This window comes from Patagioenas fasciata, chromosome 19 (assembly GCF_037038585.1).
Source record: "Patagioenas fasciata isolate bPatFas1 chromosome 19, bPatFas1.hap1, whole genome shotgun sequence".
Lineage (NCBI taxonomy): Eukaryota > Metazoa > Chordata > Aves > Columbiformes > Columbidae > Patagioenas > Patagioenas fasciata.
This window is the reverse complement of record NC_092538.1, coordinates 10,786,920-10,813,893: the sequence shown is the minus strand read 5'-3', so window position 1 is coordinate 10,813,893 and position 26,974 is coordinate 10,786,920. Positions and strand designations below refer to the sequence as shown.

At 42.4% G+C, this 26,974-nt stretch overlaps 1 protein-coding gene across 2 annotated transcripts in view; it reads right to left on the bottom strand.

Annotated features, from left to right (window-relative positions):
* Window positions 1–390: 390 nt before the first annotated feature.
* CLTC (clathrin heavy chain) overlaps window positions 391–26,974 on the bottom strand; it is a 30,931-nt gene continuing 4,347 nt past the window's right edge. Inside the window, exons 2-33 of one of the 2 annotated variants that reach the window (XM_065853341.2) lie at window positions 23,066–23,273; window positions 20,681–20,949; window positions 20,202–20,363; window positions 19,310–19,423; window positions 18,757–18,930; window positions 18,144–18,341; window positions 17,283–17,483; window positions 16,561–16,713; window positions 16,133–16,255; window positions 15,749–15,886; window positions 15,458–15,622; window positions 15,158–15,338; window positions 14,207–14,370; window positions 12,411–12,536; window positions 11,698–11,840; window positions 11,080–11,314; window positions 10,625–10,747; window positions 10,383–10,528; window positions 10,033–10,216; window positions 9,497–9,689; window positions 9,004–9,161; window positions 8,667–8,831; window positions 8,465–8,572; window positions 8,170–8,337; window positions 7,888–8,037; window positions 7,479–7,610; window positions 7,217–7,327; window positions 6,343–6,513; window positions 5,838–6,059; window positions 4,732–4,752; window positions 1,720–1,795; window positions 391–1,402 (exon numbers count right to left, since the gene is read on the bottom strand). In XM_065853341.2, coding sequence (XP_065709413.1) covers window positions 1,278–1,402; window positions 1,720–1,795; window positions 4,732–4,752; window positions 5,838–6,059; window positions 6,343–6,513; window positions 7,217–7,327; window positions 7,479–7,610; window positions 7,888–8,037; window positions 8,170–8,337; window positions 8,465–8,572; window positions 8,667–8,831; window positions 9,004–9,161; window positions 9,497–9,689; window positions 10,033–10,216; window positions 10,383–10,528; window positions 10,625–10,747; window positions 11,080–11,314; window positions 11,698–11,840; window positions 12,411–12,536; window positions 14,207–14,370; window positions 15,158–15,338; window positions 15,458–15,622; window positions 15,749–15,886; window positions 16,133–16,255; window positions 16,561–16,713; window positions 17,283–17,483; window positions 18,144–18,341; window positions 18,757–18,930; window positions 19,310–19,423; window positions 20,202–20,363; window positions 20,681–20,949; window positions 23,066–23,273 — 5,007 coding nt within the window. In that variant the 3' untranslated portion in view covers window positions 391–1,277. The remainder of the gene's footprint in view (window positions 1,403–1,719; window positions 1,796–4,731; window positions 4,753–5,837; window positions 6,060–6,342; window positions 6,514–7,216; window positions 7,328–7,478; window positions 7,611–7,887; window positions 8,038–8,169; window positions 8,338–8,464; window positions 8,573–8,666; window positions 8,832–9,003; window positions 9,162–9,496; window positions 9,690–10,032; window positions 10,217–10,382; window positions 10,529–10,624; window positions 10,748–11,079; window positions 11,315–11,697; window positions 11,841–12,410; window positions 12,537–14,206; window positions 14,371–15,157; window positions 15,339–15,457; window positions 15,623–15,748; window positions 15,887–16,132; window positions 16,256–16,560; window positions 16,714–17,282; window positions 17,484–18,143; window positions 18,342–18,756; window positions 18,931–19,309; window positions 19,424–20,201; window positions 20,364–20,680; window positions 20,950–23,065; window positions 23,274–26,974) is intronic. The other variant, XM_065853342.2, reaches the window with a different exon arrangement.

Here is a 26,974-nt window from a genome sequence, read left to right as displayed (position 1 = left end):
AGTCAATTTTATTTGAAGCTAAATATATTTAAGGCAACTTACATACCTAGAACATGATTTCGATTTAACTGACACACCCTACTACAATCCTAATGTATCCTCTGGGCAAATATGCCGTAGTTGACCACAATGCAGCCAACTATCAAAAAGTGCTATTTTCTTCTCTCTGGCATAATCTTTCTATAGAAAAAGCATTCTGTGTGTTCTTGTACTGCCCCCTCAGTGCAAGACACCACTAGTTAGTGGTCTCTGCTGCTGTCCTAATGGCCCCTCATACTCTTGAACATACACACACTTGCACGCCCCGTAACTACGAGCACTGTAATACTTGGTTGAAGTTCAAAGGTCCTTTGTGAAGACAGTAAAGTGAAGCTACCACTATGCAGCATGTCCACAGTCCAGTAATTTATTTTTTAAATTGAGTAATTTCAAATTGCACAAACAAAACTGAACAGCAATATGCTTGAATTCTCTCTTCTGTACACTCAAAACAGTGATCTAAAACACCACAATATCCAACATACACAAACCTCAGGGCAGGGTTAGTAAATACACAGATTGGAATCATGGTGCTCTGTTCCTGAATGGAATGTCCCACAAAAGCACAGGATACAGCACAACAGAAGGTCATCTGTTACATATGGAGTGAGCAAAAAGACACTAGCATTTTCTATATGCATAACTGGAAAAACCTGCATAGGTTAAGAAAAAAAAACTTGTACTCATTTTAAGTCAGGCAAGGTTGTCTGTACGCGTTTTAACTTCTTTTAGAGCTATGCAATCCAACCAGGGTGGGATATGCTGATTAGTGTTGTCTCTTGTCAGCAGTCTCGCAAGGTCAAATACAAGTATCTTCGCTTTAGCTTTCTCCGAATATACAGTGAGACTTAAATGCATTTAGAATAGACAGTACATACTGTAAGCTGCTCACATACAATGAAATTAAGATTCAATATTAGAGTTTAACACTATAGAGTGCAAATCAGAATCTTCACAATAGACTTAATGGTAATAAGCAGTCCTGCAAAAGCCCACTTGAACAAGGTTGTTTAAACTATTCCCCTTTTAAAGTAAAGTCTAAATGACATGGAATGTGAAAAAGATTTAACATAAGTGATTCAAATAGTTTGCGCTAGAAAAAACAGTCCTTCATGAAATAAAGGTTACAAGAACACGAGGCAGAACTCTTGCTTTTCCCTGTTATGAGTTAAAGCGGGGAGGGACGGTGGAGTTTCAGTAAGAAAATACGCTAGCTCCGAACTGACTTGTGCTGCATCCTACATGCTGTACCCAAAGCCCGGCTGCGGTTGCCCGTAGGGAGGTGCGGTGTAGCCGTAACCAAAAGGTGCTTGTGGGGGAACTGCCACACTGGGTCCTGCTGTCAACATCAGCTGGGGCTGACCTGGAAGACAGAACCGTTCCACCTTTATTCCTTGGTATTGAGAGTTCCGCTGGTCAGCGGAACTCCTGCACTTCTCTGGAGACAGTTCGTTCTGTGGTTAACAATAACCCCCTAGTTCGAGCTCAGACGATCTTAAATTCTACAGCAGCACTAGAGCGATACTTTTACCTACTACTTTGGAACACGCTCCCTTAAGACTTGATTTCACATGAAGAACATTCCCATTTCCAAGCACTTCCTTGGGAAAACCCATGACTAGAGAAGTGTTGGTTTAAAAGCGAAATGTGTTACTGACAACACGTGAACTAAAGCATTACCATAAACGATAGGTTGTGTTTCCGTAGCTTGCTCCTCTTCCTTTCTCAAAGACTCTGATGCATCCAGCTTGTCCACCTGGAATTGAGACCAACAATTAAAAAAACTCCTCTAAAAGAAGTATTTATTCATGGCAGAGAAGTGGAAAAGCCTTAGTGGTAGGTTAACACCCATCAAGAAAAGGAGACCATTTACAAGTTAAGATCAATTCAAGTAGCAATGTTGGTACTGGTGCAGTCAAGATTGTCCATTTCCTGAAAAAACTCCTAATTGAGGGATTTGTGGAACTTCTTTGAGAGCTCACTCCAGGCTGACGCTTGGTAGGAAATACTGGACTAGAGCTACTTTGACATCAGTAAGCTCAGTCACCGCTGCTCCAGAGCAACAGCCTTAGGGCAAAAACTTGGATTTTAGCACAATGTCAATTGGAGACCTTTGGTGTTGGAGCAGTTGCTGAGATAATGCCCAGCCCTGGAGATGTTTCCCTGAATAGAACATTGAGGCAAAGTAATCTGGAGTTGGGATTTGTATACAGCAGACTGCAAGAGCATCCGACATGTCACTTGAGCCTCAAGATTTCACTTTCCAAACCCATTCACTCATGCAATTTAAGTTCAAATGCAGAGAATGCATGTGTATAAGACTTGCTTTTTCCACTCTAGAACTGTGTGGCAGTCAGCCTAAACCCACAAATACTCAACTTGGTCAAGCTTAATTAACACACAGTAACAAGACAAGCCTAGCCAGCTTCACTCTGCTGCCGTGAGTGCACTTGTGCTGCGAGCCCACCCCTACAGAAAGGCAAGAGAGAAAACTTATTCTGCAGTGAAATATTGCTCGTTGCTAAAACAGATCCAAGGAAGCTCAGCATCACTACAGCCTAAGGCAAGCCCTGAAACTAAAACCACAGAAATTAGGTATTGGTATTTTACCTAGGAGATAAGATTTAGAATAAAGTCAAAGACAATCATGCCAATTTTCAGACAGTAAGACAACTCACAAACCAGATCAGTCTTTCATTTCATTTGTGTCCTTAATAAAGGAGTTGAAATCAGGTTTCCTGTACTTACACAGGGTCGGCATTACTTATTCAGCTACACCAACATCCAGGAGTTGAACAGTTTTCAGCTTAACTGTGCTACACGAGCAAATATTTGCAGGCAGCTTTAACAGCTATTATCCACTTGGTTGTGAATTATAACACGTGTTCCATAAACCTGTTAATTTGTAACCTCAATTAGAGGCATTAATACAGAAAGTGGCATTAAGACCTGAGCTCTACGAGTTCACTCATTGACTGGGCTTTCCTGGCGAGCCCTTTTTGTTGCCTCACCCCAGTATCTGGCTTGCTGCTGTCAAAGTGCACGGGAGCGTATGCCAATGCTTCCAGACATCGTGCTGAGAACTGCACTGTTTTTAACTCAAATAACACCACACTGAACACAGAAGCACAGGTTTGGAGATACAAATCCAAGGAGAATGTGCAGTTTGCTACTAAGCAGAGGCGTTTGGCTTACGCACGGTTGGGAAGCGTCCAGCCCAGAACGTGTAATGCATTTCTGACCCAGTTTTGATGCCTCCCCTCAGAGCTCAACAAATATTTACAAGAAAAAGCCTGAGTTTGACACCAGCCTGCAGGATGGTTCTTACACCACTTGCTTGAGCATCACCAGGTTCAGTATCCTACACACTTGTAGCAAGATTGTTTTAAAGGCTTTTCCACAGGGACTGCAATAAGCTGCAGAGGAAAAGTAACATGCATTCGATGTTATCGTGTTATGTGTGCATGAAGAAGAGGCAAAAGTACTGAAGCAAGAGTGAGGTCTGAAGATGACTGCCATACAGGCTCCCCCCAAAAAACCACACGCAGCCCACAGCAATGCCTTGGAGCTTAAGGAGTAGTGGGATGTAATTGCAATGACTGCTACACATGCGTAGTTTATGCAAACACTGCAGTTCAATTACCTTTTTTCACACACACGCTTTCTTACTGCCTCACTTACTAGCTGCTGAAGGACCTTACGCTACACAGTTTAGTCAGGTTAGCCTTGAGTTCCAGTGGTGTAATTAATTACACACATCTTGTCACCAAGAAGCAGTTTGCGTTTTGTCCATCTCCAAGTCATTTGTCAGTTTGTTCACCCCTCGCTCAACCACATTAATGGAAAAACTCACTCTAGGGTCAACCTCTGATCTAAGGAGAATCAGAGTGGTGTTTGTACAGAAGCAGATGGACAGAAACCTTAGAGATTGCCCTTCAGAAGGGCAAAACTGCGTAGCAAAAGGCAAGCCTCAGAGTAGCCTCAGAAAAGCAATAAACATTACCTTTTTTCTTTTTCTAAATGAGGTAGCAAGAGAACTTTAGTGAAGCTAAAGAGCTTGGAAGGCAGTCTCTTTTTTTGCACAACTACAGGAAATTTACTACAGGGAAGAAAACCACAGACTTTGTCTAATAGCTGAAGTTACGTTGCTATGTGAACTAGAGCACCATAAGGAGTCAACTAACACCATAAGAACTGGACACCTGGACGAGGAAGAGTCCCTTTGGAAGCAGCTACTGTCTGCTCTGCCTACGGTCAGCACGCATTAGTAACGGTCAAGAGATCAGAAACTGGATCACAGTCCTTAAACTAGCAAGTGCCGTATTGATTTACGGTTCAGAGTGGTCCAAGACTGAGTTATTTCTTATTGGCAGAGTTTCTTCCATTCAGATCAGCCATCAAATAGTAGCACTTGTGTACCGTTTCAATACCAGGTTGACTGTGATCCAACTGATAACCCATGTGCCCTTCCTGAGGATCTATTAGCTTATTAGTAGCAAATGAATCTACTGTTGTCCTACAGCACTAGCTACTTGTAGAGTTACACAATTTGCATATGCTTTAGTGATATTTTGTTGGGGGGAAAAAGCAGTAGCAGCAGTGTAGTAAACGTAGGAAAGAAAAAAAACTCATGCAGAATCCTTAGACTTAGTCCTCCAGATTTAAAGATGGAAAACAAGAATCAACTTTCACCTTTTCCTTTATTGCATCAACCTGCAAAGGAATTCAGAAGGTGCAGCTTAGAAAAATCAAATTCCATATTTAGCATATAAAAGGTAGAAATAAAAGCGTCAGGGAAGAAATAATTAAGGCACAGGCGAGTAAAAACAAAGATACACCAGAAGTATCTGCTTTAGAAAGGCAGCTCCGCTTGTTGCTAGATCTTACTACATTAGCTACACTACAGTTATATCCTCATCCTTTAGCAGATCATAACATTTTAATCTTTAAAGACCACTGTGCTCAGAGGCCTGATATTAGCTTGGTTCATCAGGCCTATCTGAGAAGCAATGTTACTGCTTAGAGAGCTCCCCACCTCCCCCAAAATATAACATTTAAGGACAGCAAATTGCTCTAGGACTACAGACTAGTCCTGCCTTTGGAGTGACAGCCAGGCAAACCTTCCAGACAAACAGGCACTTTGGTCTTCATTGGCTCAAGCACTGAGCTTGGCTTTCGCTTCTCACACAAGGAAACTTTAATCATGAAGGAATTTACACCAGTTTACTGGAAGATACTCTAGAAAGCTTAAGTTGGGCAAATCTTGCTAGTGACAGTTGGGATTTAACTCAAATCTAGTTCAAGTCTGTCAGAGCATTACCAAGCACCTTCCCCATCCTAAGTCATTCAAATAAAAGCTGAGTCATAATTAGTGCCATTAAGTATCAGAGCCACATTTTAGTTTAAACGCACAGCAGACCAAGTTAACTCAAGATCTAGCGAGAAAGCTTTTTTAGTATACAGCCTAGAATTTAGTTAGAGCTTGATCCCAGTGAGGATTCCTGACTGACGGGACATAAGAAAAGCCTGGATTCTGGACCTACTTTAAGACACTACCCATGGTCAGGCAAATACTACTGATGTAGGTTCTGAAATTGGTAGATAGGGTGGAGTCTGCAAGTGTTTCAGTCTCTTAGAGGGCGAAGTCTCTCCCCAGATGGACTGAAAAACAAGTGTGGACATGGACAGACAGACATTTGACAAAGCCCATATCGATGTTAGTAGCAAGCAGACAGTCTCGAGGCAAACACCACAGTGACTGACAAGCCTTCGAGTGCTGCAGAAGCACCTGCTCTTACCTTGGTCAAGTATTCCTTCATGACCTGAATGAAGTACGGCATGGCAAAGTCCATGATGTTGTGCCTCCACGCTGTTTCCAAGACAACGTCCGGCCTCAGGAGATCGTAGCAGGTGAAGAGACAAGCACCGAAGCATTCTCTCTTGTTCTCCTGCAAGAACCACTGCAACAACTCTTCTGCCAACTCAGTATCTTTGGATTCGGAAGCATACTGCATGGCATCCTATGAGAGGAGAGAGCCTGTTCAGCCTCAGGTGCCATAGTACAATCACTGACATGGATGTGGTATTGAAATCAGCTGCAATCTGCTACCGATGTGAGCAGAGAACAGGCATTCTGTGACTTGTTTCCACAAAATCTGGCCATCTGCCATCACTCTGAAGCAAGATTTGCCAGATTAGCAACAGGCACCACTTGGTGGTATCCAAAAAGATGCAGCTTTACTACAAAGTCACAGGTCTCCAGAGCAGCCAAGTACGTTAAACGAGATCTGTGAGCGGTCTTACCTTATACAGTCTGTCTTTCTTACAGAGCTCTACGCTCTGTTTCCAGCGATTGTTTCCTTTGAAGAGATAGGCAGCGATTCTTCGGAACTCTATTAGTTCATGTTTCTCCAAACGTTGAGCAAGAGAAATGTTGTCAAAGTTGTCATAAGCATCTATAGAAGTCCTAAGAGCCTGAGTTAAGTAGAAAATAAAGTTATTCACACCTCAGATGTACAAATGCACCCACAAAGGGGCAAACATTTTCTATATATATTAGTGCTGTATTACTGCTTCCGGAAGGATAAACTGTTCTAGACAAACATGGAGAGAGGGTTTTGCTGGTTTTTTTTTTTGGTGTGTGTGGTTTTCTTTTTGTATAGTTCAGTATTTTTCCACAGTGATTGCTGATGTAAAGAGCCTCTGAATACCAGACAGTTGTTCTCTGAAAACAGCAGAACAGCCAGACATCATAACTGTGCGAGTTCTTTCCTCAGCACCCACAGTTTGCCTCAGATAAAAGCTGATCTGTCACACTGCTAACAAAGCACCCAGACTACACCCAGTAGGAATGACCAGATGACCCAAAAAGCTTCCAGAAATACACTAAGTTCTCCACTTAATCCTTATCTAGTCACCACTAGTTCAGTTTGAATTGGCAAAGAACCTATACTTAAAGAACGCAAGCTAACAGCCAGCAAGTAAAATCCACTGAAAACAAGAGAGAAACTTGTGTTTCTAGATGTTAAGTGCATACCCAGAACATCAGGTTAATACTGACACAGAAGCCAGCTTGAATAGACCTTTGAAACTCAGGAACGCTGCTTCTATCATGAAGTGCATACAACACACAAGTCAACACCCGTTCCAGATATGACCTTTTCAAGGAGGGACGTACCTGGTAGTCTTCTTCAATAATGAAGAGGTTGTTCAGGGACTCGTTCACCGATTTGTTGTTGTGATTTTGAACAGAGCGCAAGTAAGGCTTCACCAGCGGTAGCTGTTTCACCTTCAAGGAATCAAGTAAACAAATTTAAGCAGAGGTCTCCTAGCATCTTCCCTGTGAGTCAATGAAGTAGCTAAGTATTTTAAAATGTTACTACAGATAAATGCTTTTCCAATTACAATTTCTTCTTTGATCTAGATAGTAGGAAAATTACCTTTGTAAAGAAGGTGACAGCACGAGTGTGGTCAAGCCGAGGGGACAACACCATCAGCAGATCATTGAGCAAGAGAGGTTTAAATTCCAAATAGAATTGGATTGCCTTGTAATACAGCTCCACGTTGGCCACCTGGAGATGAGTGAGGATGCACATTCAGAGCAGAAGCTTGATTGTGGAGGAATCCAAATGAAAGACAGACAGAACCTTAGATATTCCAGCACAATTGAGCCACCCATCCAAGACTCATTCTTGCCTCTAGAAATCTCTTTAGTTGCTGTAGTTGACTGGCTTTGAAATTACAGGGCAACATCAAGAACTTCCAATTTTAAACAGTTCTACTAGTGAAGGAAGAGAACTGAAGTGCACACAGCAAGAAATTTGCCTCCTTTCCCTAAAAGAGTAATACCTTAGTGATGATATCTTTGAACTGGCCTTCTTTCCAAGCATCTGTTGGGTGACTCATCATTGTGATTATGGCGTTATCATATTCTTCATACTTATCATACAAGAACACCAGTTCAGCCCAGAGATGGGCTTGTTCTGCAGCTCTCAGAACCTGAGCAAAAGGCATATTAGAAATTCCAGTTAATACACATTAATAATCTGAAGAGCTGCTATTGCAAAAGCTACAGTACAGACAGTCCCGGTAGATGGGTTATAAGTTACATTTAAGGCCTCAGACTTTCACCTTGGGGATGTTGACTCTGGACCAGAACAGCTCCAAGTGCTCCCTCATCTTCTGTGGCTTGAATTTGGAGTAGAGAATCGCTAGCTCTGTAAACATCCCCATGTGTGCTCGCTCCAGTCCAAGTGCTGCTTCCAACATCGTTATCAGCTCTTCAAAGTAGCCACGATCCTAACAGATACGGACAATTAGAGATGTTTCACATTAGGAACCAACCTGGCACTAAACTTCCAGGTTTGGACAGAGTTTCCACGAAAGAATTTAGACTTTAACTGACTCCTGTTGAACAGTAAATTACCTGGTAATAGTTAATTAGCTCTTCCAACTCATCAGCGTGCACTACAATATGGAGACCACACATCTGGGCGAGACGGAACTCTTTTCCATCGACACAAGCAAAGCAGACCTGGAATAGACAATTGCATTATTGCTTATAATCCAAACTTGTGAAGAAGCTGCAGCTTTCAAGTCCCTTAAATTAGTTCAGTTGGGAAGTTTACCTCTTTCCATGTGCGAGTGCTGTTTGCCTTTCGAGCACCGTCCACAGCTGCCTGGTATTCACCTAGGTGAACTAAAGTCGAGGCTAAACGGCCAAAGTTGGACACATTGTTATACAACAGCTTAGCTGCTTCATACATCTTTTCATCGTAACAGCGATCGCCAACCTACAGGAGAGCAGAACCAGGTTATTCTTGCAGCTTTTCAGTCAAGGGCTTACAGAAAATATGTAGCGTTCTGCATATCTGAAGAGACAGAAGTTCCAACACCCCTCTGGTTAGCATGCCCTACAGAGGCTTCTGCTGCGATTCAGCAAAGCCAAAACCCCATCTTACTCACTTGCTGGATATGTGCGTTGTTGGGTCCATTTATGAACTCCTCTAGCTCTGCTAAACGGTTTGTTTTAGCAAGAGCAAAGATCAGTTCTGTTTCCACGTATGATTCCCGGGCCTTCTTGCGTGCCATCTGGAGATATTTCACCAGTTCTTCCCAGTTTCCTATAAAAGAGTCCACAATGATTATTTCCAACCACTGAGAACACAATATGCTATTATACATTAATAAAGTCATCTTACAATGGGCCTAACTAAATCTTGGTATGTAACTTCACGCAAAGACCTCCTGAATAGGAACTGCTCTGACAGAAGTCTCCAGCCAGCTAAAGGTAGTTACGAGACCAATTTCCCATTCTCATTTAGGGCAGTTTTTGAAGGACCAGATTCCTTTGCTTGGATCAAGATACAGGTTTGGCAGAATCACAGTTTGAGCAACAGGCCACAGAAAAGAGCTGAACAACATCAGCAGCAAAGGTTTAAACAAAACTTAATCATACCACTGGCATTGGCAGCTTGAACAACTTCCATGTATGAGGAAGGATCATCTGCTTTAATATACGAATCAATTGCTTCTTTCACCATCCCCTTCTGAAGCTGTGCTTTAGCCAGCTGACTCCACACAGCAGGCTCATTGCAGCGTTCAGCAAATTCATACGCACGATCCAGGTTTCCAATGTGCTCTATTAATACCTAAGAAAAGGATTACCATGATCAGCCACTATCTGCAAAGGTCAGTTTTACAAGACACTGAGCTGTGTTTTATGTTAGTCCTTCAATGAATCCACAGCTGCTTTTAAAACATGGACTACTCTACACAACCCACGTAGCGTGAGTGTTTTTAGGCTTATGAAATTTCACTTACTAGAGGGTTCAACACACAACGTATGTTCAGCTTCATAAGACAAGACACTGAGCAGCTTTGGTCGCTTTGCTGATTGGTGTCAAGTACTGAAGTCACAAGTTAACAGCAAAGTCCCTGCATGAGGACGCACATGTCACAAGGAGTTATTACAGGCTGAGATTTTAAAGATACCTGCACAGCCGATGTGTTGACATCAAACTTCCTGAAGATAGCAAACGCCTCCTCGAAAAGCTCATTGCTGATAGCTATGTTGGCTATGTCTGGAGCATCATAGTTATCCAGGCGATTGATGTATTCCATGACACGGGTGCGATCAGCCTTAATAGCTGTCAGAATGAGAAGGTTCTGCAGATTCCTAAATAGCAAAAGAAAATATTGATACATATCAAGTAATGATCAAAACATTCACCCTCCCCTCTGGAGAAGGTATTAGTTTATTTGCTGTTCCACAGTACAGCAATTTAACACCTGCACCAGGTATAATTTCAGGTTTCCTGTGATCTAATTTTGACTTTACACACCTGTGCTCACTGAACACGGAATTATCAAGAACTATTTTCTCCAGCAGTTCAATAAGCTCATTAGGAAGATCTGCAGTCATGAAAGCCTTCACAGTAACGGAGACTTCCTCAGGGTCCTGTGTCTCAGACAGTGCAGTCTGCACAACCTGCAGGAAGAATCAAGACATTGATAAACCAGTTAAGTCAGGGACCAGCAAGTCAAGTTAAGCCAGCAACGGCTTTTAATGTTTTGTCAGCTGTACCTGGTCAATCAGCGGTCTCCTGTAAGGGTTGCTTTCCAGTAGGACACTGGCCCACAGCTCAGGGTCTTTGCGGCGAACTAAGTAGCGGGAAAGACTTTTGAAGAGGGAGTTCTCATTGCACACCTAGTGAAAAGCAAAAGTTTATTTAGAGTGAAGTCACAGCTATTGAGACTACAGAGCTAATGTTATTGCAACATTAAATAACTCCAACATGTAGACCAGAAATCTCAGGCTTTGACACTTTTATTAGCCTCCCATTCTAGGATGTCCAGGGGACCCTCCCATTTCTCATTAAGCTGCAGAGGGAGATTAAACCTGTTCTATCAGAAGTGACCAGTTCCCAGCTTAATACTTTCTAGGAAATAAATGCTTTTGTCAGTCGTAAACCTGAATATCTATCCCATGATACTCAGGCTAGAACTTAACCCACAAGTCAGCTGCCTTGGCATACATACATTAATAAGTTCCAAATCGCACTGTCCACGCTCGTAAGCCACACAGGCCAGGTGAGGGTCTCTCTTCTCGCAGTACTTGCCGACAACGCGACTATCATAATAAGGGTTCTCACGCAGGAATCTTTCCGGGTTGTTGTTACTATCGATGTAGATTTTGGCCAGCGCATTGTGAGTTGCAGGTTCCTCACACCCCTCATGGATTCTTGCTTCCAGCCAGGGCAGAAGCAGTTTCAGCCTAGAAGGAAGTGGTTTTCATATTAGAGGGGCTGAGTGAATAATTTCTTCGCTACAGAAACCAGCTTCAGTGCAGGCGAGAGTCAGTAACCAAACCAGAGTTACAGTACTCCTTTTTGACCTGTGTTCTCGTTATTATAACGGGACAACTTTCTGACACTATGAAGAACTTCATATGCCAACAACTCGTTACTTGGAGGCCGCTTAAGGGAGGTCCCCACATCAGCCAAGAAGTAAAGCAGACTTTTGCTGCTTGGTCACCCCAGGGCAGCTTCTTGTTATGTCAGTACCAGCTTGAGCTCTGTACTGAGGACATGCACTGGTGGATGAGCAGTGAATCATTACCAGTCTGGCCACATTAAGAGACTTATACAAGTTTAATACCTGTTTCTTTTCTCAACCTCTGCAACAAGCTCATCAGTCGAAAATTGACCTCTCACTACAAGGATAAGGTTCTTTATCACATCTTCAGAGCAATCCACATCAAGCAGTCCCCCGATAACAACAGGCAGACGGCTTGGATTCACCTAAATGGGATCATTTAAAGAAGTCAGTGCGTTGTCATGCAGTATAGACAAGTCAATACTTATCCCTAGAAGCACACGTGAAGGCTGCTTGCAAAGATTAATCTCATCTTTCTGACTTGCCTTCCAGCTTCCTGAGGTTCTGGACAAGCTTGAGAAGCAATTCTTCAGTCGGCAGGTGCTCACAACATGGTTCAATGACTCACTCATGCTCTGTCCCCATGGGAAGAGCTCCTGAGCAAGCCAGTTTGTCCTTGCAGGACACAGAAAGGAGAATTTCCTCTCCCTAAAATGCTGGAAGTTTAAATCACCCTAAGAACTCAAAAGTTATTCTACCAAGATTTTCCTCCTTCAGGAGACACATTAGCTGAGGTTACTGCGCAGCTTGACTGAAGAATAAATAAGAGATCTGACATAAGCACTAACTTAGCAGAGGCCACTCATAGGTACTTCAATGCCAGTCTCGAGTACGTGGCTGTTTGCAGAATACTTACAAATACAATGGCTGTAGTTGAATACTAGAAAGACAGATCAGTTTGACTCATTAAAGCCAAGCGACAAGTTTTAACTCACCTTCTGTACATAAATCTCAATATATTTTTGGAGATTGTTTCTATACAAGTACAGCACCAAGTCGTGGACAAAGTCAAAGCGATCACATACAATGATGAGTGGCAACTGGTCAGTGAGTTTAGCTTCCTAGAAAGAGAAGAGCTTCAGTAACTTGGGTTTTCTTTTTTCTTGAGACTTAAGCAGATAGTTACTAAAAAATGTTAAAGCACCTGAATTTGGAAAGCCAAAATTGAATAGTCAACCAAATAATGACACCTTATTTTTCAACTAATTGTTTGCAATACATAGCAAGTAGCAGTACCCACAGCCACTTTGGGGCCTACAGCAAGAAGCTTTCTGAAGTTTAATCCTGCTCCTTTGCATGGCAGAGTCTACAAAGTTTTACAACACAGTACAACTCTAACAAACATAAGCTATAGACAGCATTTTTAGTTGCCACTGGTGTTTGGTGTGCAGGATTAGCACTCTGGGATTTCAAACAGAATTTAACCAAGACAAGATTAAGTTGTGGATCATAATGTAAAACATACGCAGAATTGACTTCAACTGCCATGGGTCTTGTGATATCTTCTAACTATGGATTTAGAGAAGAGTAAGAATCAAGCTAGTAGCAGTACTACTTAAATTGCTAATGAGATCAGTTATCTAAAAGCATTCCAACTTTCAACATAAGACTATAATGATTACAAGTACAGAAGCTTAGTCTATGTGGCAGACAGTATTCCGGATGCATACTTCAGATCGCTTATTCTAACATGCACATCCCAGAATATAATCCTACATTCAAATTACAGTTAAGGACTTTACACATGGAGGCCTGTACTGGGAGATTTACCTGGTACATGTCCTGCACATTCCAGACATGGAACAGCACAAAAAACAATAGCTTTCATCAGGAATTGGACAGCTTGATAACTTATCTTAGGCGGCTAGATCAATTTACATACCTTACACCTCGCTGACACCAAGTTATTTTTATAGAATTCTCATTTGTAGAGCTTTGCCGCCTTCAGATATGATCAGCAAAATCTAAGACTATGCTACGTAACCAACAAACATGAAGGCAGGAAATGTTCCCAGATAAAGTTTTCCCCTCCCACGCTGTTTCTCAGATATTTCTAGCAATGTTACATTTGTCAATGAGCTCAGCACTAGCAGCAGGCTACAGAGCCTGAACCTGGAGCACATCATCTTTCTCCACTCTTCAGAAGTGTTTCAGCAATGCTCCGAATCCTCACAGTAACAGTCAGCACATACCTGCAGTGACTGGCACACCCTAGCAGAGCTAAACTGCAATTCACCCGGATGAAATATCAGTAGGTGGGGATAAATCAACCCTGATCTCTTACAGCATTTACAGAATCACACTACTCATTTGTTGTTTCTGTAGTTACTCAGTTGAAGCTGATTACACCATAAATGAGCATTAAGTTATGAATTCACTTGCCATTACGGTTGTTCTCAACCTTCAAGTTACCTGTTTTCTACTTTATAGCAGACATCTGTAAAAAGTTCTAGATGAGCTGGTGCTACTGATATAGTTTAAAAGCACCCAGGTTAACCTTACAAAGAGCAGCAAGGAACTTATCTGACAGGTTCTCCATTTTCCAGATATTGTTCCAGGCTCTATCAGAAGGCACTGCCAACACACCAGGTACCTCTGGTTCAACAGGACAGACGGATCTTTAAGGCTCACATCTATTTTCACAGACCTGCCTCATTTCACCAGTGACGCACACTATGTTTTATCAGAACCCCAAACAGGCCAAGACAGTCCAGTGCTACCCAAACATTACCTTGAGGAAGTTTTTAACACGTTCTGGATCATAACAGTTACTTTCCCTGCAGATTCTTTCCACTTCTTTAATTTGTCCTGTCTTGCATGCAGCTTGAATGTACTTGAAGTGCACATCTGGATCCTGGCTGAAGTTTACAATAGAGCCCAGGAAATAAAACAAACCTCGAGGGAAACAGTCAGGATGTTATTCTGCTAAAGCACTTGAGTTGGATCAATATTAGCCTTTAATCAAGCCTTCGAAGTCACAATTACACGAAAATTTGCATCTGACTACTGCAGAAGCTTACAAACTGTCCTAGCCAAGTCAAGCCTGTTGTTGTTCCCCATTAATTAGATAGGCCTTCCACACACCCCCTAGACACATGACTGCAACATCACTTACGTCAAAATTCAGATTTTTTTAAAAAACACATAGGCTGCCTATGCAAGAAACCCATGTACAATAGCATTGTATTCCACTAACCATTCTCCAAACTTCAAGAGTCCAAGATGAGGTTTTCTTTAAAGCTCAGCAAGATACTGTTCAGCCACACACCTGCAGAGCTTTGACCGCTAACGTACCACAGTGCTGACCACACTATACACAGCAAGTCTTGTTGAGAAGTACAAAAGAGCCTAAAACCCAAAGGCTACACAAATTTAAGATAAGCATTTTGGATAAAGGAAAAAGGCCAGCAGCTTCTTCAGTTAAAATTTTAGCTTGTCTACAGCTCCACGCTTTTCGGTAGCATTTCAGAAAACCAAACCATGCAACACTGAATGCTGGTGCTCCCCTTCAAATGAGAACTTTAAGGTTTAGGTCTCAGAGCTGTCTTGAAGCCTGACCTAGGTACTTTTTAGCTAAATACGGCTTTCTAGATTTCAGCAGATAGACAGTCCTTCATATTCAATGTGTAATGAGTGATCACTGGCTTCTTTTGCTAGAGGCAAAAGCATGAACTTAACTTACCTTCAAAGCTCTTGAAGGACTCGAACAGCTCAATAAGCGACTGTGTTGACAGCTGTTCATGGTATTTTGAAGCTACCTGGACACAGATCTGCAGGTTCTGACGAATGTTAGCAGACAGCATAGCACGCAGACACTCCAGAGAATCTTCGACTGATAAGGAACCAAAATAATTCACTAACCACTGCAAAGACACATAAGCCATTTTAGACCCAAGTAGAACACTCCGCACTCTGAAGCCAAATGTTGAAAGCCGTTACTAATGGCCTGACTTTTGCTAGATTCAGGATATTTTTCTCATACCTCAGGATTGAGAAGATGAGTGTGAACTACAGCACGCTTGATGTCATACAGGTCCGTGAAGTGTTCGAGTGCTCTCTGCAGCAATCCAGCTTTCTCACACAGCTGAGCTATGTGAGCCCGGTCATAGTGAGTAAACATTTGGTTTCCCAGGATGGCATCTGCAACCTAGAATGAGTATTGAAAAGCTCCATTTAGTTCATAAACGCTATCACTTGCATTTGATATGGACCAAAATGTAGTGGCTGGTCCAGTTACAGACAAACTCAATCCAACAGAACCCTGAGAGCGGACCTGAGGGGCGTGCATGAGGTTCATCTCCAGTAAACGTGTTTGCAGGGGACCTTCCGAGGGACGATTATTCTTCAGTGCATCCAGCAAGAAGGCTGTACATTGCTGAATTAAATTATACTCCATAAAGACATCCACAATCTGAAAAAAAAAAAATATAGGCTTTAAATTATAAACTGGAAGCATATTTAAACAAAGTAACAGTGAGTGTAGCTTCCAATGCTAAACTGTTTATTCCGGCACTGCACTAAACCTTTTTTTCAGTGTTCTTAAAACCAGGCAAGAAACAGCATTGTCCCAGTAAAGTAAATCTGAACTGGTATTTCAAAAACCTTTCTCTGATGGTGAAAGTATAAGTTAACATTTCATAGCAATAGAATTATTTACTTGTGTTATGTCTGCAAGAGGCTCTTCATCTTGAACAAGCATTTGGGCAAACTGCTGTCCTTGATCAGGGCTGATTCTCATCACATTCCTCAGCAAAAAAATCCAGTCAGGAGTATATCCAACCTGAAGAGATAATGAAGAGTAAAAACTCAGCAAGAACACATCTTGTTAAATACAGAGCTCAGTAAAAGCTACAGTCAGCATCTTACACAACCCAGCCAGGATTTCCTCATTTGGAAAAGGCGACATAAGGAAGTACGAAAGGACACATGTACAAATTCTAGCAGTAATATTCATAACACCACCTTAGGCCAAAGCAGGTACTACACAGGCTCTCAGATTTCCCCAAAACTACTTTTAGCTACTTTGGAACATATACCAGTTATTCTTAAATACAAGACTGATATTACAACTTCATTTCCTCTTACCTTCTTAGCATACAAAACAATCTTCTGGACTTGTCCTGTTTCAGCAAAACACTGGATGACTTTGTTTGGAACGTTGGCTCTCAGATAGACACTGAGTGCTAGTGTAGGATCTACAGATTTCACAAGGTCTCCCAGCTCCTCTGAGCACTCCAGCTGTTTTTAAAGATATAAATACAGTCAGTACGCCCTGACAGCGCCATGCTGAAATGCATTACTACCTTCTTCCTCATTTGTCTTCCTTTTGAGCTTCTTTTAAAAAAAAAATTGAGGCCCAGCTCGATAGCATTAACTCTTTCAGCAGTGATCTAGCGGGTTCTGTTCCTTATGCGCATCTACAGGACTCAGAAATGCATTTGCAGAGCTAAAAAGAATTAGGTGATACATCATATCACTTTGTTTCTTCTTCAGCTAATTACAGCAATGAACCATAGCTCAAAGTACATGCAAGTCAGTATCCAAAGAAGCCTGAAATGGTTTGGTAAAGAACAGCAGCAGCTCAGCAGCATCCTGTACTAAGGTCACTCTGTCGTAATGTTGAGTGAAGCTCTTGGAGTACTTGATCAATTCTCTTGAAGTAACACGGGTTATAGTTTCATGTAGAGTGAACACCTATTACTCAGCTGCTTGATCACACCAGCACATTGAGTTGCCCAGTAAGTTTTCCTGCCAAGCAGTTGTGTGTCATCCTCCCCAGGCTCTAAAGGTATCTACCCCAAATTTACCTTATCTTCTTTCAACCATTTTTCCAAGAGCTGTTTGCGTCCCTGCTGAAGCACCGGTCTGCAGAGTTCCAGCGACTCGTACTTATTCAGCTGCCCCTGGTCAAGCAGAATGCCGAAATACTGGAGTAAAGGAGAAGTCTGTCCTGGCTGAGCTGGAACACTCTGGAACCGCCGTATGGTGTCTGGAGTACGCAGGATTCCCTGACAGAAATAGAGACATGTTTTAGTTTTGTTCTGCTATTGTGGCTTGGCAAGAGTTTCCCCAGAAAGCTGAAGTTAGAAATGCTTGCTGCAGCAACACTATGTTTTGCCAGCCCAGAATAAGGCAGCAGCAGCACAGCTGAATATCAGCTCAATCATTGTCTTTGAGACATTATGGCAGAAAACGTGCAACAGTAGCCTACTAGACTTATTTCAGTAACAATGCAGATACAAGTTCAGAGGACTGTCCTACAGAATTAAGACACCTTTGCCACACAAGCAAGTTCCTCTCATCTGAACTTAGCATGACCTTTGCTCTTGGTCTGTCCTTTTTGTCCTGTTTCCAGGCGCAGCCTCACACAGAAGCTGTCTTTTCATAGAGACTTCTTTAATCATTGGAGAAATAAAGATAAATACCAGGGACATCAAGCCTCAGCCATCATTTATTCCTCTCCTGCTCTGTGGACTTCACACAAGCTTTGAGATCATCCAGAAAACAATCAGTACTCTCAGTACATTGAGTACAGGTTCTTCACAGGTACATGAGGACAGAAGCAGCAACAATTCTGGTCTTGCCACTTAAGCAATTCAGTGAGCTTTCCTGAAGCAAGAAGTTCAAGCCATCAGAGCTCAGCACTACTCTGAATATTGGTCCATTACCTTTGGAGCATTAGCTGCCACTTTTGCTGCCTCGGAATAGTTCCCTTGTGCGAACAGTGCGTTGAATTTCCTGGCAAAGAGTTCCTCAGCACCTGCCAGGTTGTTGCGAACGGCCATTCGTAAAGCTAAGTCGGGATTCTGCAGCACATTCGTGATATAAGGAATAATATTCTCTTCTTCCACACACACTGAAAGCACCTGAATAAATCATCAAGGAAGTTTAAAGTTAGTTCAAATATAAGAAGCAAGCCAAGGGGTCAGCTAACCCCTAAAAGGAAAGCTATGGCATACACAGAAAGCTTTTTGATAATCTGTCCCAAAAAGAGCGGAATATTCTAGTTCTGTCCTCAACAGTAGGACAGTGTTTAGATCACTGACTGCCATGACAAAATTACCAGAATGATGCAACCAGAATCAGAGTTGTAGAAGAAACCAGAAGTCAGACAAGCTACACTTCTGTTCAACTATCTGATCCTACCACATTTCTCATTCTATTATTCTGTCTCGTGAATATCTGGAAACCTTTAGACATGAATGTGAACACTGTAGTGCATCACTAAGGGACAGTGGGATTAGCTAAAAAAAAAGTGGTTTCCAGGCCAGGCTTCCTTACCTGTCCCTTTCTGTTTACTCCAATAATTCCAGCTGTTGCTTCATGCTGCGCAGTAACAAATATGGTCTCTCCGCTGATCCTGTTCATGTAGATACAGGTGCCAGTTTCCAGGTCATACAAGTGGATATAGCCGTATTTTGTTATGAGAAACACCACATCGTGCTTGTCACTGATCTGCAAAACAGGAATAGATTAATTAAATTTGGTACTGGATAAAATGAGTAACTGCTTTTAAGAGTAGGCAGTTAGCTGTGCCACTTCAGGACAACTAGAAGTGCTCGTCTATTTTTACTTAATACTTGAGTACTATCAAAACAGAATTATGTTTTAAGAGCTTCAAAGCTAAATATATACAGATATTTCTTCCACAACTAAAAACAAGCTGCTTCAGTCTCTACTTTAACACTACTGAAGCAGGAACAGAAGTCACACCAGTTTAGTGCCAAGCCCAGGTCAATATATCGACCACCTGGCTTCCAGTGCCCCTTTGCAGTCACATCCACCAAGAGACGCTACAGACTTGTTCTCGTGTTCTGGTTTGCGGCTGTCGTACCTGCATGGCAACAGGAAAGTCGTTTTGTGCTTCAGGAGGAAAGAAGACATCCACTGCTTTCTTTGGGAACGGCTGATTGCCAGTCGGTGGCGTGCCAACTTCAATGATATGCAGCTGTGCAACAGATAAGGTTAGTCTGCTAGTGTTTGTGTTTAATTTATGTAACAATAGATTCAACAATGAAGATAGAGCAATTCTTTTGCTGCAAAGATAAACTAAGTCAGTCTTCCTAAATGTTTTCAATGGCTAAAGGTGTGGCACACCATGTTCATGTACCATAGATGAGGAAAATGGTTGAGAATGATCTTTAGTTACCCCAGGTACTTAGAAGTTTAAGGCTTCTCTTAGGCCGCTTTATATGCGCTCTTTCAAGTTGGTTAACATTCTACAGAGACAGTTCTGAAGATGTTTCTCAGAATCCAGCTTTGGTTTTACTTTTAGCTGCCACAAAGTAACTCACATTAATTCCAGTGTTAGTATTAGACCACTAGTTAGCCTTGTAACACTAGTGGGTTTTGTTTTTCATTCAATAATTTGGAAATAAATCAAGTCTGATATCAAGGATCAGCAAAGACAGACTACAATAGCTTTTCCCTTAAGCTTAGCCTGGGAAGCTGAGTGTCACGTGTTTCAAGCAGCTAATTAGGCTCGCCATGACATGCCACCTCACTTCATGACTCAAAACAGACTCCTGCTGCATCAAGTAGTCCCTGCTATGAAGCTCTGTATGCACGAGCTTTCACACACATTAGACATATAGCATCCAGACCAACACATAGACCTTCACTGTTTTCCTAAAGGCAACTTGGTGTATTAAACTCCTTGATCTCCTGGAAGCAGAAAACCAAGGTGAGTCACTAAAAGTTACAGCATGTTTAGAACCAAGCCTTACCTTACCCCCAGCTTGCCCTCTTACTGCAAAACAGAAGAGAGTGGATTCTTCAGCATTTCCCTCCATCTTGAACTGTGCGAAGCTCGCTGCGTGTCCCTCGATTGGCTGTGACACTTTTCTATCGACAGAATATAGCTGCATTGCTCCCACAACACGATTTTGCTAGATAAGACAAAACAAGAGTCAGAAACAGCTACTTGGCCAGTAATTTCATTTATGTTAGCGTTGGTAAATACATTGTCATATCAAGCCAAAGTACTATGCCATGCTTTCTATTGCAAAGGCACCATTTAACACTTGTACTAGTGTTTATACCATTGCTGTAGATTTGCAGTTACACTTAAGTTTCTTATTTGAAGATCAGGACAAGCATTTACACTCTCAACAATGTTTTTAGGAAAGAAAAACATATCAATCCTGCTCCTACAGAAGAAGGAAAGGAGTCAAGCTCTGGGATTTTCATGGCAGGCTCCCAGTACCTGTGCAGATATGCCGGTCAGCAGCAGCCACTTCTGCTTGGCATCCGTGCGGTAGTTGATGATCTGGCAGCCAGCAAGACTAGAATGGCGATCAAACATTTTCACAGGCTGGGATTCCCCCTCCATGCTCCAGTGGTAGACGGCATTATCCGTTACAAGGGCAACGGTATTCAGAGAGATCCACTTCCAGAAGGTGACATCATCTGTCATCGTGTGAGCCTTCATTTTGCTCTTCATTTCAATGTTAAATATTTGAAGCGTTTTTCCAGCTAGAAAACACAACATCATTAGCCAGGTTGCGGTTTTCACTTGTTACTTCAAGCACTATAACATTAAATCCTCGTGACTTCAAGAAAATGCTGTTACATACTGCTAGTACCTTCAGTGATGAGCTATTACTTTTAACCAGACCACACTCCTAGGGCTAATTTTATCAATTTGCCACTACTGAACCATCAAACAGATGTGGAAAACAACTTGGTAGGAGCCAAGAGCTTCAGCTACATGAAAGAGTTGTACAATACTCCATGTACATCAAAACAAGGTTACAACAACGCTGAGTCTCTTGAAAGTTGTGGGGAGAGCTACGCTAGGGTCATTAAAAACTATTTCCACATCTGTTTTAAGTATAAAAACAAGCAATACATGGAATGGTCAAGTTGGCAGAGGGCTTTCATAATTCAGGTTCAGTAACCAAAACCCTTGGGCTGCACTAATGAGATACACAGAGCTACTGGCTGCAAAACAGACTAACAAACTGCACAAGGAAAGGAATCTAGTGACCAACACAAGCTCTAGAAGATAGGAGGAAAAACTCTCTGAATTACACAGAATGGCCTGTACATACATCCTGAACAGCCACCTGCAGTAGTTTGTACCAGAGCCTTAACAATGCCGTGGCGTATAAGAAATTATTTCTTCCTGTTGAGAAGGAAGGTTCTGACCAACTTCTACTCGTTTTAGGAGACAGCTACTGAAGCACATGCTAGCATAGCCCAAGAGGAATATTAAAGATCACATGAAATTAGGTGCAAGTCAGAATATCTGTTACAATTCCTAACTGTAACTCAGCTTGCTGAAGTCACAATGCCTTGCGGGCAAGTGCCTTCACTCATCAAGTATTGGTTTAGTCAGAAGCCACCGTTAGGTCAGCTATTGACATAAGATGCAGGGTCAGGAGTTTCTCCCACCCTCGGAGCAGACTGTCTAAGGCAGCGTTACTCAGGCTACAGACCAGCAGTTTGTTTCCATCTCTAGTGCAGTTGGAGCTTTAGAGTCAAGGGACATGACATTCAGGTAACAGGTGTCCTACATGCTATGCAAGGCATATTAAGGGGCAAAATGTAGACCTAAAAGGGTCAGTCCTGTTTATAAAAAGCATAATATCAAGATCGTGATAGCTTAAGTACACTTCAAGTTCTTGAGTGGATTCATTTTCTGAATCTTAAGGGTTCCCTTGTTTGGGAGGGCACAAAAAACCTCAGAATTTTAGGCTTTCAGTTGCTTAACACCACTGTTCAGCCTTGTGCACTGTACATCTGAGCCATTTGGTTCTGCTTTCTCTTTTCATAAGACAGGACAGGAACTAGTACAGTCAATTGAAATAACTCACCATCTGCACACACAAGAAAGCATTAAAGTTGTGACAAAATAGTAGCACAGTATTAAAATCAAACTTAAATGACATTGAACACATATAAATCTTTCCATTAGCAATATATGCATTTATACGGTGACATTATCTGAGATTCTTGGGCCTCTTGGGAAAGAGATCAACATTTCTGGAGACTCCAGAGGAATGCTTGCTCTCTGTATTGCCAGAGATACCAAGTTAGCTGACCTTGTGCTTTATCCACTACACAGGTCTTCCCTGCATAGTTTTACTTTTCTTATCACTGACTGATACAATAAATATGCACAAACCGGTGTACCAGCCTCTTCCAGCAAGGCCAGACTGAGGCCTTCAGCAATATTTACCCTCCTCCCCAGTCTTGGTTTTCCTCTCTGTAAAGAGAGGCTTAGTTGATAGACCTTATACATTTAGGAGATCAGGTCTCATTTCCCTCAGATGATTCCAGACTTCAAGATACTTCTGGAATCTCTAGCCTGAGCTTTCCCTCCAGTTCTCGCAGCTCAGAAGCTGTAAGGATTCCGACTGAAGCAAAACACTCATCCTAATGATGAGCAAACAGAGAGAAGCCTTAACTGAAACTTACAGCCCAGCTACCTTCAGAAGAACTGAAAAACACATTAAACTTAAGCTCCCATTAAGCTGTGGAAGTTTGATGAGGGAATCATCCCACATAAATTGCCCGAGAGACTTAAGTCTATCAAACAGAAAGCTCTCCATCCACTTCAAACATTTCTTTATCAAGACTTCCATACCTTTTAATGCGATGACTTTACTGGCAGGGTTCATGATAGCACTGTCTGCTGAAATCGGTCGTCGAATAGGGTTGCTGGGATCATTCATGTCAATGATCACCACTTGAGCCTGTTCTCCTACTTTCTCTCTGATGCAGATGAATTTGTCAGACTCCATTGTCAGAGTGCTGAACCCGATGTTCGCTGGGTTGATTCCCAGATTTTGGAGCTGGAAGAGGAAAAAAAAAAGGTTTAGCATTGTTACTATCTTAGTATAACCACGAACAGCTTTCTGTGAAAGTCGCAAGAGATAACCAGGCTTCACATACCTTTGTGACAATATAACCATACTACCCAACAACATCATGTCACACAAGTTCTTGTCCTACTCCATTTCAGCCCAGCAGGCTTTCTGAAGAAGCCCTGCAGCATTCAAGCACTTAGTGTCTCATCTTCAAGGTCCGTTTACAACCTACGGCTTTGAGAACTCAGCTTTTGAACCCCTCACACGGCTTAAGGCACATTGAACTTGTCTTCTCCAGCAGCTGTGCTGGAGCTGCAGCTTCAGTGCTCACTCTCGCCAGCTTTACTTCCAGAGCCCTCACTCATCCCACCGAGCTTGGCAGCTATCACTGTTTCAAGCTTAACATCACACGTGAAGCATCTGAGCTTTATCTTTATCCCTGTAGAGTTAAAAAAAGCTACCTGTCTAGCAATTAGCCCAGTCCTGTCCAGCAGCAAGGCTGCACAGCACCCAGGAGGCACAGCTAACAAATATGAGATGGACACTATTGCAATCAGAAATGGCTCATCCACAGACAGAAGATCCTGATAAACCACCTCTTTTTCTGCTGAGCCAGTCTGCTTCTGTAAACCTTTGCACACTTAGTTTTAAACATGGCTTGCAACTAAACACGGTTTAGTTACAATATCACTTAACTGTGTTCGCAGCAGGCTAGTATATTAGGTTGTCAGTAGCGAAACAAAGTTTACTTCATTTTTAACAGTGGAAATACAGAATGGTTAGTTCACCTCACATACAGATACCCAGCTTGTGGGTGGATACCACTTAAAAACTGAAGATCAGTTTTCCACCATTTGAGGAGTTATAACTTCTAATACTTCAGCCATTTTTCCTTCTGGGACACTGTTTAAACTTCAAGCCCAAGGTCCCCCAAGAAGGGTGAGACCTTCAAAGCCATTTGAGTACTATTGTACTCGTTTGAAGCAAAACGCCAAGCTCTTATCAGCCATGCTCTGTGTGAGCTCCGAGACAACCACGCCTCAGCTGCTCCGTTCCTGCCTCCTCACGGTTTCTGATAAACAGGGTGTTTTACTACACTTCCCTTTGCTCTGGCTCTCAGCACATGCAGGGAACAAGTAACATCTAAGCTGTGGCACACTAAGTTAGCAGAACCAGCCTACCAAAAGACACTTCAACAGATGATCTATATCCTCCCTTTCACACCTCTCTTTGGGTAGCGCACTCCAGGTCCGCCTGGTATTTCCACATGGGCTGGGCTGTACACAACCCTGGCACACCCCTGCGCACAGACAAGGTTTGAAGATGTAAGAGTTTCACCTGGTAGAGCTGGAGAGACTTACTAGGATGTGGCATTTCTTTCTGCTAGGGCTGCAAGCTTAACAAGTACAAAGTCATTTATCAAGCAACCAGTTTCCTTGTTAATTTGGTAGAGGAGGGTAGTTCCAGAGCGCCAAGTATTCCGCCTGGCAGTAAATCGCAGCACTATACTCCAACGTTGTCAACAGAACAAACCGAAGCAGCGAGTCCCAGCAGATGGCAGACCTCTCAGGGAGGTCTAGACACAACCACAGAATCAAAGTTGCTTAGATATGGCAAGACTTAATCATCTTAATCATGATCTAACTGCCATCTGCTGGGTGTCACGTCTGAGGTACCCAACCCCAGTTGTCAGTGGAAGATGCAGTCCTTTTTAAACTTAAGTCCACTTCCAAAGGTTAGATATTTCTTTGAAAATATTTAGATGAGCAGTGGAGCTCTGAAGCTTGGAGAAGCTTTCTGATGGAGGCACAACCATCAGTGAGGTCTTTAAGTACACAAGCTCTTTTTGTCAACATTTCATCTTTTAATCTCAACAGACCCAAGTCTGCTTCAAGCACCGAGGCAGGACATTGATTCTGACCATGACAGTCTCTGGCTTTGATCACACAAGTGTCACCAGCCAAGAATGCCACTTGCTTTGCTCAGCTGCCAAGGCCAATGGTAACTTCTGTTGGCTGCACAGAACTCTTCGGAGTACAGATCCGTCCCTATACCATAGGTTATTTCCTTCCCCCAAGAGGCTAAAGTTCAGGTGAGCGAGGCAGGAGTGTCTGTAAAGCTGAGCAAAGTAAACAGAGACTAAGATTGCTATTAGAGGACATGACAGCAGGTATTTATTCGGAGGCTTTTATTATGAAAATGTCAATACTATTCTATGTGCACACTCTTGAATTTACACTACAACTAAAGGAGTACAGAGGCTTACAGCATATTTTCTAACCCTTCTCTTACCATAGAGGAAAAAAAAACCCAAACATTTAATATTGCACATTTAAGGTCCACTACCTTTCACCAATTCAGGAACAAGTTTAAAGGCTTGGCAAAAAAAAGAAGGAATAAGATACTCCTGCATTATACTATGAAAACCACTTCCTTGGCTTTCAAGCAGATACGAAAGCAGAACTTGCTAGCTGTGCTTGGGCAATTCATTTACAGTTCAAGCCATTTTACACCAGCACTTGTTGGAAAGTTCAGTTATACCAGTCTCCTGAAAGCATGTTGAAAATAAAGCATCCTGTGAAATAGCTGCTCCATTAGAGTGGAACCATGAAAGCAGCCGCCAGAGACAGCAGCAACTCTGTTCAGAGACGTTGCCTTGAAGGATTCATTTAATTCGAGGTTGGATACTTCAGTCAATTGCAGGCTGTCCTGAACCATCAAATTCTATGTCAACATTTACCTGAGAGGGGAATCATTATAACGCAGTAAGTAAAAGTCTGATTAGTAAAATTATTTTTGACTGGAAGATAATTCAAGTACATCCTTGGTAACTTACCCAGAAAAGCCGTTGTATTACACGCATGTTTGACATCAAACTGAACGGTAAAACTGCTGACAAGAGTCTCTTTGTTGACCCCTTCCTGGAACACTCGCTTTCGTGTGACATTTTGCTTAGCTGTCAAATAATTTCTCCTTGCCTACGAGGAAGGGCACGGAACTGCTGAGCGTGCATTTCACCTCGACAGGATATAACCACTGTTCTTGGAGCCACAAGCAGCTGCTCAGTCTCTGTCCAGAGACTCCTTATCTACACAGGGTGAGAAATCACGTAGCTGGGAAATGCCAGGGAACAGAAATATTCCCAGTCCTTAGAGAAGCGCAGAGCTCCTTGAGGTGCAGCGAGTCACATCAGCTCCATTGTAAGGCCCTGCTTTACTGGGCTTTGACCAAAGAAGGCAGGCACCAGGCTACATTTCAGCCACTCTTTAATTCCATACGTGAAACTTCAACACAAAACTGACGCTACATGAAATATTTATATCTGTGCCAATCTGTTAAAGCTACTGCCTGCAGTTCTGTAACACTGGAGTCCCACAGCCAGTCAATAGCTCCAAAGTGCTTCATGTTTACCAGTGCAAGGTAAGAATTACAGCTTGTGACAGGCTAGGAAGTTATGTTTTCAACAGATAAGAGACCTCTATGATGCTCAAGAGCTCTGTTTCTATATCCTTCCTATTCTCTGCCTCACCCTCCATAGGCTGAGGTAGCCATCCAGTCTCAGCAGCCACAGCCACGCTGGGTGACTATTTCAGTTACAGGTCAGTCTAGACCATACTTGCCAAAACTTGAGCTCAGAACCACTGGCTGTCCCTACTATCTTTGGTTACATCACCACAGCCCCAGCA